Genomic DNA, 21,168 nt, shown 5'->3' on the forward strand with positions numbered 1-21,168 from the left:
TATCAAAGCTTCTCATGATTGGTCTCTGAGACGGTAATAATTCATTTTTAAGCCAATTGGAAAGCGTGTTGTAACTGTTATTCAACCTGGTCTTTTTGACTGTTTGTTTTATTAGTAAATACAGCTTTGAGGGCTGCACTAATAAATTAGAATTTTCTTTTTAATTGAAATTTTCAATGTATGAATTGTCATTAAAATCATATAAGTCTCAGTTTGCTTTAGAAATCCTTTCAAATGGTTAATTGCTAAATTTAAAGTATCCAACTTAAATGTCATAATTCATAATATTCATGACGTAATGTTTTCTACGGAAATACCCCGGTTTTAGTCAGTAGTGGCACTTTTAAACTAGACAAAAGTTGTATAAAATTTGCAACTACTGGCAAAAAACCAGGTCTTTCCGTAGAAAACATTACGTCATGAATATCATGAATTTAACCTTTACTCAGGGAAAGGTTTGATATTCTCTAGAAGCAACTGTTTTGTTTTGTTGTTTGAGTGAATAATTTTAATATCACTTTGATAAGCAACTGGGGGGGCTATGCCCCCAATAATTTTTTCAAAAATGGTTATTTTGCAAAATGCAAAGTTTTTCTTTTTTGATTTGTCATAATTGTCTTTTAAACAAGCAATCTAGAGCTCAAATTTTCAAAATTTCTCCCCTCGGGTCAAACCATGGTTGGCCCTCGTGGTGTCACTAAACTTCAGCCCCCCCCCAAATATGAATATGCTTCCTACGGCACTGTGTTTTATTTACGCAGGTTTCCGGGGGAATGTCTGAAAAGTTACCAAAAAATCGTGTCCGTTTGGTGGTAGTGGCAAACACGCGAAAGGCCTTAACCATGAAATTCTTTTGATGTGACATTCTCTGAAATGAATGTGAGTGGAATTCAAATAGAAAGACTTTCTAGTACGTAATTATTTTGCCAACATATAATATTTGCGTTTTTTCTTCTGATTAAAAAATGTTTGTTGTCAAACATTTGTCTTTCTCAAGATTTATCGCTTCAATTAAATAATTATTGCATATAGAGATTTCCAGTCTGTTTGTAATGTAAGGGAAGTTTCGAGGTGTGGGGTCATTTTTCAGTCGGATCGCCTGAAGTTTAATACAGTGAAGTCTCTTAAACTTGAACCTCCATAACTCGAATGCCTCCTTAACTCGAACAGCTTTTATGGTCCCTGTAGTTTACAATGCTATATAAACTTTACTCAATAACTCGAAATTTCCGTTAAATCGAACAAATTTGTGTTCCCCGTGCGTGTTCGACTTATACTTATAGAGACTCCAGTTTATACCTAGACTGCCTCGTCTAACATAGTTATTATCAATGTAAATTATAAAGACCTTCTTCCGTATAAGGAGTTTTTGGACCTACCTGGAGGTCCTATAAATTAACCTTTGTTCGTCCGTCCGTCCGTCTGTCCGTCCGTCTGTTACCAGCTTTTCTCGAGATTGGCTCATTAGTTTTTTCTGATTTTTGGCACAAAGATGCAAAATGGCAATGCCCAAAATGTGAAGGAGCCCGATTTTCGAAAAAAAAATTTTCCGGCCGAAAATGCCGGAAATATGCCGGAAAAACCGGTTTTTTGACATTTTCTCGAGATTTCATCATTAGTTTTTTCTGATTTTTTGCTCAAAGATGCATATTAACAATGCCCAAAGCATGACCGGGTCCGATTTTCGAGAAAATTTTTTTTACAGCCGAAAATGCCGGAAATATGCCGGAAATCACCGTTTTTCTGAATTTTCATTAGACTTTTTCCTTATAATTGGTTGTTTTTTCATTCAAAAACATTATTAATGGCAATGCCCACCATCAAGCATGTTTCAATTTTCAATAAAATTGATTTTTGAAGCCGGAACCATTAAAAAATCGCCGGAAAGACAGTATTTCTTGAATTTCTCGAGCTGTACTTTATATTTTTTTATGAAATTTTGCACACTGATGCAAAATGACAATACCTAAAATGTGACAGAGCCCGATTTTCGAAAAACACTTTTTTCCAGCTGAAAATGCCGGGAATATGCCGGAAAAACCGCTTTTTTGATTTTCTCGAATTTTCATCTTTAGTTTTTTCTGATTTTTTGCAGAAAGATGCGTATGCGCAACGCTCAAAACGTGACAGAGTTCGATTTTTTTAGAAAATTTTCTTTCCGGTCGAAAATGCCGGAAATCGCCGTCTTTGTTTTCTAGAAACCTTCTTTATTAAGCTGTGCGTTTTTCTGATAGTGTATTGTTTTTATAAAGAAAAGCGTTTAATAGCTTTTTTCAATAGTATTGATAATTTCTACCAATAGATATGCTTTCATTTTATATATTTTTGTATTTTGACCAGTTATGTCTTATGTGTTTCATTGTTTCAATGTTCATTGGTTAGTTTTGGTAACCAGGTAAGTCCATAAAAGTATCACTTGTTATCGGTAAAATAAAGACATCTCAAAGTGATTTTGTACGTCTGATGATTGCCGTAAGATATGAAACTTGAAGTAAATTTCTGACATTTCAAAACGTTGATAACGTTTCATTAATTCTTTTGTTATTTACATTAAAAAAATATGCCATATACTTGGTCTATAAGTGTTATATAAAAATGATTTACTTCATCAATGGATTCGGTTGTTGTTGTGGTGAATATATGCATTTAGAATATAATAACCCTTTAAAACAGAGCAATTTCTATTGTCTCGATGTCGTATTGCGCATGCGGAAGCTCCCTGTGAATCTAATTTTGGAAAATCCATTTCTAATCAACGTTTTTGAGCATTTTCAAGGTTTTTCACTCAGTTTTTTAAGCTCTGAAACCAAATTGTAGAAGTGCGGACAAAATCTTTCCATATTTCCCTTCTTTAATATTCCTCGATTCGTTTTCTTCGATTACATCGTTTTCATCGAGTGCTTCTTCGGCAAAACCATTTGTGTTATCGAATCGTCCATTGTGGATTTTATCGGGGTTTTCTGTAATCGATTTCTGCGATTCTTTTCCAGTCCCGATTAAAACGGTGTTATCGTTTTTAAATCCGATAATCGCGATACGAGGAACACAGAATTCATTATTCGAATGAATATCGGACAGGTTTCCAGGTTTGCTTTCGGACACTTTCGTTTTCTTGGAGGTGATGATAAAATTGTGTTTGATTGAGACGTTCCAGAAATCCACCATGAACGTCAACATGAAGAAAGTGTGAAAGAAAGCCATCGACCATTCCGCCCCTTCACCAATGTTCAAATTATAGCTGGAAGTAAAAAATAAGAAATGTTTTGGTTTGATGTAGACGCTTTTATTGGTGAGTCTAAAGGTCTCTACAGTTGAGAAATTGCACGGCATTGTATATTGAAGTTCATATTTAAAGTAAAGTTCTATTTAATCAAGGGTAAATCTTTTTTACCTATAACAGCTAGTCAAGCCCAGCTATGAATCATGCCGATAAATTAACTGCACCAATCAAAGGTGTTTTATTTTGTCAGATAACATATTTTTAAGGTTATTAGGGTTCCATTCGTGGTAGAATTGTTAAAGAAAAATTCGAAGGTAATTCGCTAAACAACATCAAAGGACGTTATTTAACATATCTCCAATCATTTGCTTACACAGCATTTTTAAACAAAAGAAAGAATATTTCACTTTCCGCTTTCGGATCCGGATGAGCAAAAATTTGTGAAATTGTTTTTGTTGATTCTGCTGTATCAGCATAAGAGCTAAGCCTCCTATAATCATGAAGAAGAATATCTTTTGATAAAAATCGCTTCAAGATACCTGTTGTACTTATCCAGATCATCAATGGCCACAAATGGAAAGAAAATCATCAGGCATGCTCCCATTGCCATGCAAAGTATCAAGCGCACCAAAAACAGGCTCAACGTGCTCTCGAACTGTGGTGAAGCCTTCTCCTTTGGGATGACGCTTGGGCTGCCTTTTTCAAGAACGTTGTTTTCCCTCTTCGTCGTTTTGTACGTCAAGACAGTTTGTAGAATGTCGTACGCTAGTGCTGATCCGAAGTAGATGAAAGCTGTCGTGTAATGGAGACTTTTATCTGCGTATAGATGATGAAACGCAACGACTCCTAGTCGACCAAATATTCCACTCATACCTATAATCATATGAATAAGAGCAAAATGCTCATCGTCCTTATTCCACCGCGACCCAGTTTCCGAGTTAAGGTCAAGTTACCTAAAGATTTATTCATCTTACTTTCAGTAGGATGCAAACCCTTTTAGGATCTGTGGCCTTTTTCGTGGGACGCAGCCGCATGATTTTAGTTTGGAAATAGGTAGGATTTTGAGACTCTTTTTAGAGAGGGCTGTGAATAAGTCTTAAATCAGTTACTTTAATAAAGCCTGGAATACACGGGGACGAGGTTGGACCGCCTATATTTGATAATCTTAATCGGAGGTTTTTTCCCCATTTTACTTCTATAAATTAGAAGATCTTCATTGCAACATGGATGTGAAAAGCGTTAAAAATCTTGAAGAGCCTATATAAGGCTCACGAAATGTGCCTTACCTATATAGTAAGCCGCCTGGTTCACTCTGTTTAAACCTCCCATGCCATCTCGAACACTGATTGGCTCCAACTGCGCGTATCGTCGTCCGTAAAATTGGTACAAGAACACTGCAGATAGCGTGAGAAAAAGCGCATACCACGAAGCATTTGGTCGCGATTCTCCAAGCTCTGAGATATAAGGAACGTAGGGTGGTGGCGGGATATTCCCAGATGTAACGCCCACAAAATAAGCCACCATGACTGCTGTGGCGTCTAATAGAATAGTGGTCAATAGTAAGAGGCACATGTAGTGTCGATTGAAACAACCCATTGTTTTGTTTCTTAGGTTATGCCTTGTTCACAGCTCGTTTGATGGTTGATGAATTGATTTTGATTCTTTTACTTTGAAGACTAATGCTGGTAACTCTGTTACTTTACGATTGGTCTTCCCTCATCTGTTGTTTTCCTTGTTTTCACAGCCGTTTAAAAGGATCTTGTTGAAACTCCTTGAAATTCTTCTTCTTTCACTTTCTTTGTTGGCTGAAGTAAACTTTCCTCGATGCTTCCTTTTTTCTTTTTTTCCTCGTGTCTCTGCAGCCGCTTCGTGACAAGATATTTTTCTGCAAAAATGCTAAAACTATTCTTCTTTCGCTGCTCTTGTTTGCTGTCCCTTATGAGTGAACTCTCCTCGATGTTTCCTCTTTTTCTCTGTATCCTTGCGGTGTTAACCGGTTTTTATAGCACCCTATCATTAGTAAATTATTGACTGAATTCAACTCTGACCCCTCTATTTATTCTCTCGATGCCTAATTATTTTAATCGGGGATAAGAATTGCTTTTTTCCTCTCATGTTTTTCGAGGGACAAAATCAATTATTTATAACACACTGCAAGATTTATTGATGTTTTTTTCCACGCAATCTCCCCATTGTTCTAATTAAATTTGAGGTGGTTATATTATGTGTCTCAATAAAAATTCTTTCAGTACAACAATAGCCTGGTGGGTGGTTTCTAATTTCTCATTTCCTTAGTTAAACCTTCACTTAAGATCTTCAACATTCTATAATCTCTGGTATCTTCCCATTGCAGTGGAAGAATGGGCTGTTCCAGAAAATATTTTTACCCCCACTGTTGAGGATATTGATTTTTCGAAGTAGCGTACCCCTTGGATATCCTACTTTATTAGTAAAGACCCCCTGGATATCCTACTTTATTAGTAAAGACCCCCTGGATATCCTCTCTTATAAAGATGCTTACCCCTGGATATCGTATTGTTTACTTGAAAAGACACTTCACCCCCTGGATATCCGCTCCCTTGTAGATATTTAACCCCCTGGATATCCACTTTTGAACAAAAATGATAAACCCCCTGGATATCCGATATCCTCAACAGGGGGGGGGGAGGCACGAACTATTTCTGGAAAAGCCCAATGTAATGTCGTTCCTGTCTACAAGAAAGGTAACAAGAGTATTCCTAAAAATTATAGAACAGTCTCTCTTCTTCCGGTGTTTGCAAAAAATATTTGAAAAGTGCATCTATGATACATGCATGACATCTACACTGGATTTTACGTGGAGCTTGGTAGACACAAGAGGGAAGATCCTTGATGTTTCAAAAGCATTTGACCGGGTATGGCATGATGGTTTAATTTTCAAACTTAAGTCCTATGGGATAACAGAACCTTTACTTTCCTTGACACAAAACTTTTTTACTAAAATAAAGATATTGGCCTCATTAACAGACTTCGCAAACATGTCCCTATAAAATCTCTGCTAACAATTCATAAATCCTTCATTAGACCTCATCTTGACTACGGTGATATCGTATATGACCGTCCAGGAAATGCCTCTTTTGTGCAGAAGCTCGAAACCATTCAATACAATGCCTGTTTAGCTATTACAGGCTACTTTCGTGGAACGTCTCAGGATAAAATGTACTCTGAATCCGGTCTTGAAAGCCTTGCTGACAGACGTTCTGCAAGAAGAATGGTTTTCTTATATAAATTCTAAACAACTTAACTCCATCTTATTTACGTAACTACCTGCCAGCCAGGCTTACAGCGCCCATTGGTCTAATAAATCCGATTTATCCTCTTAATATACGAGCTGAGAATATACTTTCTTCCCCTACTGCATATCTCAGTGGAATATCCTGGAGGATGATATGAGAAATCTCCCTTCCATTAAAACCTTAAAGAAAGCTATTTATAAATTCTTGAGTCCCGACCAGTTTTTGATGTTCCTGATAATCAAGGTGTTCTCATCCTCAATAGGCTTCGTGTTGGATTTAGTCATCTCAATGAGCACAATCTTAGGCATGGTTTTGTGATACTCTAGACCTTTTCTGTGGTTGTCAGAAAAACTTAGCATTGCTCTATATATATTCTCATGAAAGACAATCAATATTCAATAAGCTTTATACCTTATACATAAATTTTTTCCCACTTAATCCCTCTAAAATTTTCCGACTTCTCTTATATGGTGATGTAAGCCTAACCTTATTTCTGAACCAAGTAATACTTTGTTCCTCGGTTGCCTTTACGCATGAAACCGTTAGGTTCAGTGGAGCACTAATAAGCTTCCAAACAACATAGCTCCCTATATCTTTTTGGACCTACCCCGGTGTAGTCTACACAATAGACAGATCCAGGCTTTAGGCCTTACTCTGCCTTACTCTTCGTCTATAGGCACTGCTATAGGCGGCCACTAGTGACCCCCACCGGGAATTGCTTATTGCATAATAGACAACATTCACAAAAGATGCTTATCAATAGAGATTTTAAATAAAAGAATGTTTAAAACACAGCTGATTGGCTTAGGTTTCGAAACTTTCTATTATTTCATTAAAACCTCAGTGCGCATGCGATTTATCTGGAGAATTTCAATATTCAAAACAAGAGCAGTGCTCATAGCCCGAAGAGTAGGAGTTTTTTACGCTCGAAACGAAGGAAGATATGACGTAGCCTACCCCGGTGGAGGCCCTATAAATTAACCTGTGTTTGTTCGTCCGTCCGTTCGTCCGTTCGTTCGTTCGTTCGTCTGTTACCAACTTTTCTTAGGATTGAATCATAGGAATCTTTTAATTTTTGGTACAAAGGTGCAAAATGGTGGTGGCCAAAATGTGACGGAGCATGATTTTCGAAAAAAAAAATTTTTGGGCCAATTTGGGCCAAAAAACAGCTAAAAAACGGGTTTTTTAGACTTTGTGAAAAATTGGATCATTAATTTTTTCTGATTTTTTGTACGAAAGTAGGGTACCATCATAGGTAAAAGATGGCTCAAGCAGATTTTTGCAAAAAAAAATTTTGTTGGCTCAAAAAACGCATGTTTATCTATAAGAATCACTATTAATACGCATACATCAATGTTCTTAGTCAAATTACTCAATTTTTTTATGAGATAGATGTTTTTTTTGCTCATGAGGGCTTACTTTTAGGGAGTTTGTGTGTTTAGACGTTTAGACATGAAATTTTGGTTGCTTAGCGTGTTTTTATATAAAAACTGGCCAAATTCGATATTTTTCTATAAGCACATTATCAATTACTTAGGGATTAGCTTTTCTCGAGATTGGCTCTTTCATTCTTTATGATTTTTTGCACAAAGATGCATAACTTTAAACCCTCAAATGTGACGGAGCCCGATTTTTGAAAAAAAAAATGTTTTTGGGCAAATTTGGGCCAAAAAACGGCTAAAAAAAGGGTTTTTTGGACTTTGTGAAATATTGGATCATTGTTTTTTTCTGATTTTTTACATGAAAGTAGGTAAAAGATGGCTCAAGCAGATTTTTGTGAAAAAAGAATTTTTCAGCTCAAAAAACGCATCTTTATTTATAAGAATCACTATTAATAAGCATACATCAATGTTATTAGCCAAATTACTCAATTTTTTAATGAGATAGATGTTTTTTTTTGCTCACGAAGTCTTGAATATGAAAGATTACTTCAAGAGCATGAAATTTTGGTTTCTAAACGTTTTTTTTTATAAGAAACAAACGACTAATTTTGATAGATCGTCACTATTTGTGTTCTGAATGATTGTTTAACGGTCATGCTCACGTAGATATCAATTATATTTGTTAAATGCATAACCAGGTAGGTCCATAAAAGTATCACTTGTCTTTGCATTATTTAGATATATTCTTTGTCTTTTTTCTTTTATATAGCCTAGTAGATATCACTAGATAGCCTAGGTGATATCACTAAGTGCTTAGCGGGAGGAGGACTATTATGTATTTGTCAGCAGTGTGTCGTTTTATTTGTTCGTTAGTGTACCATGTAACCTATGTTACAGCGTGCCTAATGGACTGAGGTTTTGTGACATGCCTCGATGACTCTCGTGCGACTGTTTTGTCAATAAGTTATTTTTCCTATTTCGTTGAAAACTTTGCGTTTTGATTAACCTATACAAGTCTTTTCTCTAAAATAGAACCTGCAATTTTGAATTGAATGATCGAACGGGATGAAATTAAGCTGGGCTTTGGAGGGGCTTAAAGTAGATGGTCAGCAGCAGGGGAAATCTTTTTCCTTGATCAAATACTTTCTCTCAAGTTAGTACCAAGTTTAATAAAGACCATGGAAGACATGGTTTCAGGCTTGTACTTATGGGATTAAAAGGAAAGTTAATGAAAATTTCAATATTGTACAAACAATTACTTTTCTTCTTTTCTGTCTTCTTGTTAAGCTGACGGGTGACTCTAGAGTGGCAGGAGATTCTTACTCAAGGTACCGCACCTGGTCTCAGACTTTGGTCTTCAGTTTATCACTTCCTTTTGTGTCTTGTGCATTCCTTTTATTTTTTATCTATTTATTTTTTAATTTCCTTCTTCCAAAATGTGTATTGGGTTTTTGTTACAGATTATCATGGTTAGTCGTTAGTTTGTATTTTCTTCAGTGCCTATAACTTCACACTATTTCTCTCGCTTAATCGCCCTCGAAAGTTTTCCAATATTGCATAATAAAAAATGTTCTTCCCAATAAATGAATTCATAATTTAGTGTATCTAGAATTGGTCTAATATATTTTCTTCAAACGGCAAATTCAAAATCAAATTTGAATCCCTAAAAGACCGATAAAAGCCTAGATATCTTATTCAGAGTAACGCCCCTTTTTAACACATTAAACTGTTTGAGAGTATTGCTGCTTTGTTCATAAAAAAAGAAACCTTGGAGAAACAGATCACTTCCACCAGAAGGCTCAAGGCCTCGTTTTTAGGATTTTTCCAAGTAGCTCCTATCATTTTCAAGGTTATTCTTTTGACACCAACTTGACTTCGGAATGTGGTTAAGTCACATCGTTTTAAGCCTTACTTTATTTGCAGCTGACTGTTTCTGCACGCAATTGCAAGCGTTCAAAGGGAATGCAATTCATCCATTTATTCCAGCGCAGACAAGTGCTCAAACAGTTTCTCAACTCCAATGTATCTTGAAACATAGACTTGATCATTCAAAATACTGGTTAATCGAGGCGAAACAGATCAAGTCAGATCAATGGTTGTGCAGATATTTCATTTTAATTAATTATGACGATGTCCAGAAACTTTTCACAGAAGATGTAACTTCAACGGTTTATGCTAGAGTGTCTGTGAGAGAACTTAAGCAAAACATCCATGAAGCCACACCACCAGCAGAGAGTACCTCGGAAACTCAACCTCCATCAACCCCGGCATCATCATGCAAGGTCTTGAAAGATAACGACGATAAGAAGAGCAGCGAGAATGGCAGGGGAGGGAATATCCAAAGTGGTGTTTATCAAATCAAGGTAATAAAGGTTCATTTCGCTTTGAGAATGCATTTCAATTATTTTTTACTTGTATTACCAATCCTGGACAAAAAGTTTTTTTTACTTTCAAATAAATCCCCTACCTTCAATGTTGTTTTGGATTAAGTTGTGCTCATGCCATGTGACGATCCCAGTAAGGGCCGAGGCGGGTGGGGGGGGGGGGTGTTCTGGACATTTTAGAGAATTTATTTTCAATTTTAAAAAGTCTACGACCTTTTTTCCGTGATTGAATTCCTCAATTCGAAAGCAAATGGAAAAGAACTTTTGAAACTGAACTTTTTTATCTTTTGAGGCTATTTTGGTATAAAAAAGTTCCTTTAAGCCTCCTGATTTCAATTATAATTATTTTTCATTTAAAATTATTCCAAGGTAGCTCGTTGGCGTCGAAAAACCCTGTCTTTAGATGTTTTTTTCTTCACTTGAACAAATTTGTGGAACGTTCGAGTTACCTGTAGATGTATTTAAGTCGTAGTCATTATTTTTCAGAACGACGCTTTGAATAATCTCAAACGGATGTATTGGGCAATACGTAATAGTTATGGGATAGTTGCGAATACAGCCCCCAATACAATATGAGAAATATTTTACGAGTTCTGAGACCCGGGGGGGGGGTTACTAGGGCAAGATGGGTTACGGGGATGCTCCGCTGGTCAGGGTACCTTTTTAACCTCCACGAGTCCCAGGTAGGGTCGCAAAAACACCAAAATAGAAAAATCAGTCCCTCGATGGGTGCCTATTTTTGGAAAATTTGGGGAAAAAGTAGAAAATTTTCGAAAATTTCGAGTCACACGTAGGGTCCATTTTTTGAACCTCAGCGGAGCACCCCCGTCGGTCGACAAGGGTAGTACCCCCCCCCCCCCGGGTTCTGAGATTTTTCCGTGCAATATTTTCCGAGATTTTTCCGTACAATTTCCATATTGTACGAGCAAATGTCTGATAACTGGTTTATCAGTGACCTTAAAAATGCACTTTTTGTGTTGGAAAAAAAGCGCAGGGCACTTTTGTAGCAAAGTGACGTTAGATTGCTGCTACCGCTATAATGCAACTACATCTTTCTGTCAATTTATATTTTGTACATGTAAAATACAAGATATATTGTACTCAATAACCAATCAAATTGCAGATATTTTTTGGATCGCCGATAACGAAGTATAACGCGTAAATATACCTTATATTATAGATTGGTGAGCAGACAAAATCTGTTTATTGTGACATGATGAACAATGGTGGGGGCTGGACACTAATCCAAAGACGTGTTGATAAAAAAAATTTCTATCGAGGATGGGATGACTACAAAAAAGGGTTTGGTGATCCTACCAGAAGCTATTGGCTTGGTTTAGAAGCGATCAACCAGATGACTAAGAAAGGGAACACGCTGATTCGATTGGAAGGCTACCGGAAAGATAATCAAGAGCATCTGTATGCCATCCATGAAAGATTCAAAGTGGAAAACGAAACCTGTCAATATAGAGTACACGTTGGTGGATATCTCTCAGGAAGCAGTGATTCTGTATCAGAAGATGTTGCACTTATGAATAGCGCCGCTTTTTCAACGCTGGATAACGATAACGATGCTTGGTTTGACAGTTGCGCACAAAAATGGCACGCTGGCTGGTGGTTCAACTCTTGTTGCCATATCAACGCTAATGGTGTGTTTCTCAATCAGGGAGATGAGTGGCAAAGAAATGCTATACTTTGGGGAGACGCCTTGATGATGAGTTTTTCAATCGCTTTAAAGGAGGTCGAAGCACCAACTCTTATTCCTTGAAGAATCCTGTTTGTCGACAAAGTTTACTAGATTTGCAAAAAAAAATTGTTATAGGGGCCTATTGACAAGGCCACTGGCAATATATCCTTGATTTGTAAAAGATTTTATGCAGAAGTTTTGGTGAGGGAATTAGGACTAAATGGCACAGGTTCTGACACTTACAAGTCTGTTTGTAAGAAGGATAAAAATTGGATCATTTCTACCATCTTTGATCTGAGTTTTTGAAGACAGTATCCTAATGTGTACTTTATTTTATGGTTCAATTGTTTATGTAGTGGATATTTTTTATTCAAAAATGTGTTGACCATCATTGAGTAAAATTATATAAGCTGTATAAAGCTGATTGTTTTTTATATGCAATTCAACCGAATTGGTGTATGTGAAAATTTGTGATATCCAAGTACTGGCTACTGTAGATTGAAGTAGGGTACTTCCTAGCACCGAAAGCCCATAGGCCGATGTTTCCTTTTAAAGAATCTGTCTGCCTGCTTGAGTTGGATGAATTCTGTCTCTCTAGTACAAACTTTCTGGTGCTTGGACATCTAGGTGAATAAAGTAGGGTCCCATCTACCAGGCTTGCTCGTTCCCATGCTACCATAAACAGAGGATATCTTTCTTTAATCTTTCGATGCTGCTTTCACACACTTTGCTTCTCTTCCCTTATTTCCAGGGGAGTTTAATCAACTCAATCGATCTAAATCAAATTTTGTTACTCGATCACTGAAAGATTGGTTTTTTCTTTGCTTATTTTGTTCTTATTTTTTTTCACGGAGATTGTTCTTAATTTGTTCTTAGGTTTTTGCAAAAATTAAGTCTCTTGGTCTTGATCGTCTGATTTCAGCGGAAATAGTTCTAAGAAATACACGGGTTTCGAATTAAATTTTTGCTTAGCTTTAGCTTTGATCCCATGTAAATTTGCACGAAAAATATCAAGTAAACAGAACGAAAATTGGCCGTGTAACAAGCAATTTTAGCTCATTTTTCCATTTTGACAGACTTTATGGGTCATTATGAAAACAAAAAAACATTAAAATAAAAAGTCAATCGTTTAATCATATTTCTTTTATTGAATTTAAAATAGAAAAACATCTTTTGAATGAACACCTGGCTTTCAAAAGAGAAAAAAGGAAATCTATCAACCTTTTATAAGGCATTTCCCCTTATCGCTCCTTTTATTTACTTGATTTTTTTCTCTCGCGCCAGATTTAATTCGAAACCCGTGTATTAGTGTACCAAAATATTGTGTCAGTTCAATTGCTTTGTGAACAATAGCCATCAGTCAGCTTACAACACTTGCTTTAAATTTTGATGAATTTATTACGAGAGTTCATGCCGAGATGCATATATCCTTCTGTAGGGGGAGGGGTTCACGATGGCCTGAGAAACGGAATCGGTCGTTTTTTAACGGAATGGCGAAATTCAACGAACAGCTTGTCGTAAAATTAGGCTGTTTAAATTCGGAAAAGCGGAATTTAGCAAAAAATAGGTCGAGATTGGAGAGTAATAGTCCAAATTTCCGAAATTTCCAAGACATTTTCTTTGGTGGAACTTAAGTTATTGTTTTTAGACGGAAATTGACGGTTTGACGAATGGCGGAAGGGGCTGCCCCCTGAAATTCTTTCTTCTAAAATGTAATGATGTTATGCGAGTCAACTAGACACCTCATTAAAAACACAAACAAGAAGCCCGTTGGGCGTAAAGGCCCAGCGAAAAGTAACGTGTTGAAAACGAGCGTGCAAAACAGCAAATGCATGACCCCGTTGACATGGATCAAAGTGAAGACAGGAAAAAAAATTTCAAAATCACCGCGGTACTTCTCATTGGTTAGACGCCTGAAATTTATTGAATGGTCTCCTACCAACCGGGCCTACACAGGCGCAGGTTCAACTTTCCAATAAAATTCTAGCCTGTGTATCCAGACTCAAAATTTCAGAAAAAAATCTTATCTGGTGTAACTAAAAATGTCGGGTACAGTTTGTTTGATACTGCCTGTGAGTGAACCCTTGTTGACAGACTATCAAAACCCAGGCAGACACACATAATTAACTTACCATATAACCTCTTTTACAAACTCAAAAAACTTTCAAAACTACTTTAAACTACATCAAAACATCAGCCACATCAGGCCACATTTTAAAAAGGCTCCTTTCCATTTTGTTTAGAAATGAACCTGTGTTTTCATTTTCATTTGTTCATCTTTTTTCACAAGGTCAGCTTTTTCCATACAGTAAATTATGCGCGCCCATAGAAAAATATAAAAAAATCCCCCGAATATTCTGCTTAGTGAGTGGGCGCTTTTTAACGAATTAGGTGCACTCACATATGCAGGGAGAAATATCTCTGCAGGCATGTTAGTTGGACCAGACCGTAAACAAGAAAAATTATCTTTAAAGAACTAGACGGTAAAATAATTTTTACGGTCTGCATATCCAAGCTAATAGAATTCATGTGGTTAATGTGAGTTAACAGTTAATGCGAAGATCCAGAGACCATTTTCACTGTTCATGCCTTGCAACCATGAGAAATGTTCAATCTAGTTTGAATTTACCCATGAGCTGCATTTTAGTGCCATTAACAGATTCCAGAATCAGTTTATATACTTTGAATAATTACCATCAACTGCTCCAACTTGGGACTATCTGAAAAAACATGGGACGGCAATTCGCCCACCATTTCACTGAACTTCCAAAGTCATTTGATTTGAGTTAAGGAAAGGCGTATTTAAAAATACACGATTTCTCTTTCGATTTTACAGTAAGTGAAAATACAGACCAGATATGCAACAGTCCCATGTTTCGACAAATCGTCCCAAGTTAGAGACGGTTGACGGTATGTGAGTCGAGTTTGAAAAATCAAGCCACCGACTGTTTAATGTGACAGATCCAGAATTGACCATTTTATTTAATGTGTAGAATCATGAAAACAGTCCCAATCTTGTTAAAGTTTACACATGAGCTGTATTTTAGTCTCCGCTAACATATTTCAATAATCAGATTTGAAATAATTCTGTGTCGAGTTTGAAAAATCAAGCCACCGCACCAATCGTCAAACGAGACGGATCCAGAAATAACCATTTTCACGCGTAGCCTCATGGAAAAAGTACCAATCTTGTTCCAATTTACACATGAGTTCCATTTTAGTGTCCATTACCAAATTCCAGAATCAGTTTACTTTTAATAATCATGTGTTGAGTTTGAAAATCATACCACGTCCCACCAGCCACTGACCATTGTTAGCGACAGATCCAGAAGTGACTGTTTTCTTGTGTAGCATCAAGGAAAAAGTTCCAATCTTATTCAAATTTACACATGAGCTGCATTTCAGTTTATTTATTTCTATATCAGAAGCCATTATTTCCTAAAAATAAAGTCTTTTCGAAAGCAATAAACTAAAAATAAAAGTGATTTAAGGTAGAACTTTCACTCATAAAACTTTATGAAAACTTGAGCAAAGACTATAAGATATGGCAGAATGTTGAAAAAGGTTTATAAAAGAAAATCATTACAAAATATCTTTGGTTTGAAAGTCTCTTGACCACTAAAGCAAAGAAAATGTTCAAGAAAGTATGAATCAACCTCCTCGCTTCGACCGCCATCTTGTTTTGTTTTGAAATTTGTTTTTGAAGGAGCGCGAAATCAGAAAATATATCTTTTATAGCCAGTATCCGACTTTAGCAACCTTTTCCCTCTCCAAACAGCAAAATTAAAAAGTGTGTTACTATGGTTTCATGCGCCGTTTCTGCCTAAACGGACGGACAGACAGCGGAAGGACGGAAAGTTGCAAATGAAAGGCCCTATCGCTAGCGCTGGGCCAATAAAGCCAATGAGCGTCTTGGAGATTGAATTTTAGCATAAGTTTGCAAGCTCAGGCAAACAAACATACAGTATATGAAATGAGGAAAATACTAATTATACTGGGTTCATCCAAACAGCGGTTTACAGTTGAATTGTTTTCAATCAAGCTTCCGTTTGGTAACTCGACCGCATAATTCCTTCCCTTCAATTACAGTTCAGACGTTCTATTTGGTATGTCAAGACCTTATTATATATCAAGAAATTATTTTTGTGCAATAATCTGTTTTAAAATAAAGACTTTTTATAAGAATTTTAAATTTTTGACAACCTTTATTCTACTGTGAGTACAATTCTTTGGTAGTCTCGGCTGGACTTTTTTCTGTCTCAATTCAACGTACGAGTTATGCAAGACAAACTTTGGGATGCTCCATCAAGGGGTAGGGCGAATCTTTTCAAATCTAAAAAAAAGGAAATGTGTGGATACCCCCCCCTCCTGGAAAATTGCAAAATTTGCAAAGAAACCCTTGGAAATTTATTTTAAGACCTTTAACTGTGACGTTGGACGAACTAAAACAAGTCTTTTACCCCCTAGAAAGTTTCGAATAACTTTTTACCCCCTGGAAAACGAAAGAACACTCCTTTAGACCCACTGAAATTTCTTCTCAGATTACCTGTTGGACAGTTTGCAGAGTACGGCAAAGCTGCACTCGAGGAAAAATTCGGAAATACCAAGTTCCGCACTGGAAGAACGCACCTGATAAATTTTGGTCCAGACAAGGTGCACCTGTACCTCGGAAATTGGCCCAAAAAGGCAAAAAATTGCTAAAATTAGCTGCACTTGAGGAACTGAACTCTGCACATGGGGTTAAAAAACCGTCTGCACTTGCACTCGACCTTTCCGAGTTGTGCACTCGAAATCTCGAGCAAACGTGCCAAACTCTGCAAACTGGCTTGTTGGAAATGTTCGTCGACTCCCCTGTATGGATATAAGATGGAATGGTCCTTAAATGATTAAAAAATACTAGCCGGTACCCGCCGTCGCACGCCGGTTTAGCTGTTGCTGAACGCATTTTAAAGTCCTTTGGATGTTGGGAAGCTGGCTTAAAATACGATGAAGTCGAAATTAAAGGGAAAACTTCTCTTCAAAGTTTGACTCTGTCCCTCCCAGGCCACGTATCTTTTAACCATATTTTGAAAAAGATTTTTAAATTGTTGCGTTATTCAAACTATACCATACCGGCGACCTGCGACGTCCGAAACGACTTTGCAATTTGATTTTTTTCTCGCTTCGCTCGCTTTACATTTGCCGTAGTTGTTGAGGATTAGGAAAACTTTGATGTCAAGATAAGAGGAGTGAAATTATAGACATGACACGAGATTCGTCGAAAAAAGGCAGCCCGTGGGTACTTAGGCAAGAGAAGGATACGGGCATGAGCCGTTCTTAAGGATGCCTTTTTAAAAATGGCAGTCCCTGTAAGGGTTAGAAAAATTATGAAATCAAACTTCAGTCCCACTAAGAGTCGTTAAAAATAGGGAAAAAAATTCAACTTTTTACCCCCAGAAAGATAGAAATTTAATCAAATTAGTCCCAATAAGGGAAGCAAACTTCACAAAATTTCGCTTGTTTCTTCTTCTCTTTAGTCTCGCTAAGGGTCAGTCAGGCAGCTAGGACACACAGCTAGAAAAGCGTGATAGCGAAATTTTATGTTGCTTTTTATAAACTTTTTGAATTCAACAATGAATGATTTAGATTTACAGGAATATAATTATCGACATAGATGTTTATAAGTCCCTTTTTACGAAGAAAGATCCTTTCGAATGTATTGTTAATGTTGCTGTTTAGTTGTTCCAACAAACTTGTCTTGTGATTCTTATGTTTTAACAAATGTTTTAAATTTGTTCTTTTCTATAACAGGTTTTGTTTGAAAGATTTTCTTTTGTTTTGTTTTGAAACGAATTCGAATGTCTCAAATCAAATAAGGTCGTTAATTACATTCGAAAACATAAAACAAAAGAATAGAGAGAAAAAAAGAAAAAAACATAAGAGGCGGCCTCGGGCACGTCTGGGCAGAAATTATAATCTATCAATCAAAACAAACCCTAATCGAACAACTCAAAGTCTCGGCGCGAAACGGCGCGAATCCGATTTAACACATTTGTGGAGCAAGAACTAAAAGTTATATTTTGGAAGAACAAAAACATTGCGTGCGAAAACGAAAGTATAACAGACAAACATACAAAACGACATACAGACTACCGCTATTAATATATAGATATTTGTAGAAGAAATAAAAGTTCCTGGTTTGGAAGTTAACGAATGTCACATAGTGGGGTGGGGATATTTAAGGCTTTAGGCTTTATTGAAATTGGTGCCTGGTGTCTGCGAACCTTAACATAAGGGTTTTTCCAACACGTTTCTTTTATTAGAACGTAAGCCTTTGAGGCCAAAATAATTAGGAACACTTTAAGCCTTTGAGGCCAAAAAAAATTAGGAACATTTTAAGGCTTTGCAGACTCTGAAACGTCGATTTCGTTTTTAGGAAATTACACTAAATTACTCTCTGAATAGTAATAATAAGAAAATTTTATGAACAATTTTAGGCTCAAAACTCAAAAATTTAAGAATACCCTCAAGGCTTCCACCATATACGACGCTTTGACAAAAAACTTGTATACCTTACCAAGGCAACAAAAAGTCAAAAAACGGTCTCTCTAAAAGGTCGGTTTTCATAGGCAAATTCAGAAAATGTGAATATTAAAAAAGTAGGAATTTGTTACAAGTTGTTTCGGAAAACAAAGAAATCTTTATGAAAATGTTCCTCTAAGGTTCATCTTTTCATTAATTTGGTCTCTCTAAGAGCCATCTTTTCAGCAAAAATGTACACCTCTAGTGTCCCATGTGTTCAAACACATCTCTTAGTTTGTCGTAGAATTGCCAGTCAAAGAATGTTTTAATTTTTCAATGATTCTTATAACAACACATATTATAATGATATAATTACCACCCAAACATCAAATGATAAGTAACAGTTTCCTGTTGATTTTATATTTTATATCCAATTCAGTAATTAACTCAGAATTTTAATTGCTGCTGGCTTTCCAAACTCAAAGTTACATCAAGTTTCTGTAAGTTTTAAATAATCATTTAAGCCACTAGTAGTTCAAGCGAATTAGGTTTTTTACCTAATTAGATTTTTGGACCTACCTCCGGGTACCCCGGTGGAGGTCCTTTAAATTAACCCATGTCCGTTCGTTCGTTCGTTCGTCTGTTACCAGCTTTTCTCAGGATTGGCTCATTAGTTTTTTCTGATTTTTTGCACAATGATGCAAAATGGCAATGCCCAAAACGTGACAGAGCCTGATTTTTGAGAAAAAATTTATTTGGGCAAATTTGGGCCAAAAACTACCTTAAAATAGGGTTTTTTTGGACTGCAATATTGCTTCATTGGTTTTCTCTGATTTTTGGCAGAAAGATAGAGGGCAAGGTTCTATAAAAGATGGCTAAAGTGATTTTTCCCGGAAAATGTTTGTTTGCCGTAAAATACGCATTTTCGTATTTGGGGAAATTCACTTTTACCATTTGCAAGGAAATTAAGCTTTCTCGGGATCAGTGGATTAGTTTTGTCTGATTTTTGGCACAATCATTTCCGAAAATGCCGGAAATTGCCGGGAAAACTGTTTTTTTGGCATTTTCTCGATATTTACATTAGCCTTTTCTATTTTTTGCTCAAAGATGCGTATTAACAATGCCCAAATCATGGCCGAGTCCAATTTTTGAGAGAGCCGGAAATTGCCGTTTTTCTGGGTTTTCATTGTACTTTTTCCTTACAATTGGTTGTTTTTTTCGTTCAAAAACATTATTAATAGCAATGGCCACCATCAAGCATGTTTCGATTTTCAATAAAATTGATTTTTGAAGCCGGAGCTACTTAAAAATCGGCGGGAACAACCTATTTTCGCCGGAAAGACAGTATTTCTTGAATTTTGAACCGGTTTTTTGACATTTTCTCGAATTTTCGTCCTTAGTTTTTTCAGATTTTTTGCAGAAAGATGCGTATTCGTAATGCTCAAATAAAACTGATTTTTGCGACCAGAACTTTCTATTTATTTTTCACCTACCTTCAACCCTTTCCTCTTCCCCCATCAACAATCAATGATGAATTTATTGCGTTATGCATTTTCGCTAAACGCTATATTTTCTGACAGATTTTTTTCATTTTTCTCCTCGCATTGTATCTAACTTTCATCATCAGGTAGGTCCATTCAGCATTTAGCTTGTTTGTTATTCAATCCCTACAGGTGAAAATCGTTTATCGGTCATGATTAGTTAGGGTCAGGGTAGATGCAATTTTTGGTCAATTTTAGACCAAAATGTGGCGAAAAGTGGAACTTGCGCATGAAATATCTCGAGTTAGGTAATGAAATCGGCCATGCCCGTTTAAAAGTCTTCTATATAGTTTTTTTGAGAGCTTTCGAATGGTATACCTGATATTGTCTTAAAATGAGTTTGAAATTTTCAAAACATTTCGCCCTTAGGGTTTTGCCTGGGGAAAAAAGAAATTGCCCAAAAAGGGAATGTTCCACCAGTGGGATTCTAGGGGATTTTTTTCCTGAGGCATAAGCATCCTATAGAGAAGGTCTGGAGAAAGTTTCAGCTATATATTATTTTTTTCCTGTAAATTATGCTAAACGACCCCACTATTCGGCTTGGGGAGGGGGGCTGTTTCTGTTCGGAGGTCAAATTATTGGTAATAGCTCCTGAAATAATTGAGCTTTTGCCATGAAATTTTCTGTAAATTCCTAATTTTTCTTTAGCTTCAAGAAAAAAAAATTGACACCTAAAAATTTTCACACCTTGAAAACGATGACATTTCTGACAATAAAGTGTCACTAAAATTGACACTTTTCCAATACAAATTTATTTTTTATGTCAAATATATCGTTTAAACCGTAATTTATTGAATATTTAGGATAAAATAAGCATTTCAAACTCTGGCAACTTTTTTCTAAAGCCTTTGTTAGAATACAATAGCTATTTATAACAACAAAGGAAAGGGGCATGATGAAAAACGTCATCAAAATTTTTTGTTTAAAGTTACCTTATGTGACAAGGATCTTGTGTGCTAAATCCTTGTGTGTGGTCATCCAAAAAGACCCACTAGTTCAAAAGTTAAGGGGTGGTACAGGAAAAGCCCCCACCACCTAGTTTTGAACCGCCCTTCAAGGCCTAGGTTGAATAGGGCTAAGGATATTAGTATTTATCCGTAGGCGCTTTTGTTTTATATATTACTGAATAAAATATTTTTTTATAAAAATTGCTACCTACTCTAATTTTTACAGCGGAG

General features: G+C 36.4%; 3 protein-coding genes across 3 annotated transcripts in view; 2 read left to right on the forward strand and 1 right to left on the reverse strand.

Moving 5' to 3' along the window:
* LOC136812327 (bifunctional 3'-5' exonuclease/ATP-dependent helicase WRN-like) overlaps window positions 1-21,168 on the forward strand; it is a 92,830-nt gene that overhangs the window by 21,783 nt on the left and 49,879 nt on the right. The window lies entirely within an intron of this gene.
* LOC136812322 (DNA damage-regulated autophagy modulator protein 1-like) lies at window positions 2,746-4,770 on the reverse strand. The gene is made up of 3 exons (XM_067068821.1): window positions 4,507-4,770; window positions 3,760-4,093; window positions 2,746-3,238 (listed from the first exon to the last, which is right to left on the reverse strand). Exons 1-3 carry the CDS (start codon window positions 4,742-4,744, stop codon window positions 2,794-2,796), a joined length of 1,017 nt encoding a protein of 338 aa, XP_066924922.1. The 5' UTR covers window positions 4,745-4,770; the 3' UTR covers window positions 2,746-2,793.
* On the forward strand, window positions 9,682-12,091 carry LOC136812320 (techylectin-5A-like). Its single transcript, XM_067068818.1, has 2 exons — window positions 9,682-10,240; window positions 11,442-12,091. Exons 1-2 carry the CDS (start codon window positions 9,758-9,760, stop codon window positions 12,027-12,029), a joined length of 1,071 nt encoding a protein of 356 aa, XP_066924919.1. The 5' UTR covers window positions 9,682-9,757; the 3' UTR covers window positions 12,030-12,091.

This window comes from Clytia hemisphaerica, unplaced genomic scaffold (genome assembly GCF_902728285.1).
Source record: "Clytia hemisphaerica strain Z4C2 unplaced genomic scaffold, Clytia hemisphaerica genome assembly, whole genome shotgun sequence".
Classification (NCBI taxonomy): Eukaryota; Metazoa; Cnidaria; class Hydrozoa; order Leptothecata; family Clytiidae; genus Clytia; species Clytia hemisphaerica.

Coding starts and splice junctions, on each gene's coding strand:
- LOC136812322 (XM_067068821.1), bottom strand. CDS start 4,744: ATGGTGGCTTATTTTGTGGGCGTTACATCTGGGAATATCCCGCCACCA. Junction 4,094..4,506: donor CCAGGCGGCTTACTATATAG/GTAAGGCACATT, acceptor ATATGATTATAG/GTATGAGTGGAATATTTGGT. Junction 3,239..3,759: donor GATCTGGATAAGTACAACAG/GTATCTTGAAGC, acceptor TTTTACTTCCAG/CTATAATTTGAACATTGGTG.
- LOC136812320 (XM_067068818.1), top strand. CDS start 9,758: ATGTGGTTAAGTCACATCGTTTTAAGCCTTACTTTATTTGCAGCTGAC. Junction 10,241..11,441: donor GTGGTGTTTATCAAATCAAG/GTAATAAAGGTT, acceptor CTTATATTATAG/ATTGGTGAGCAGACAAAATC.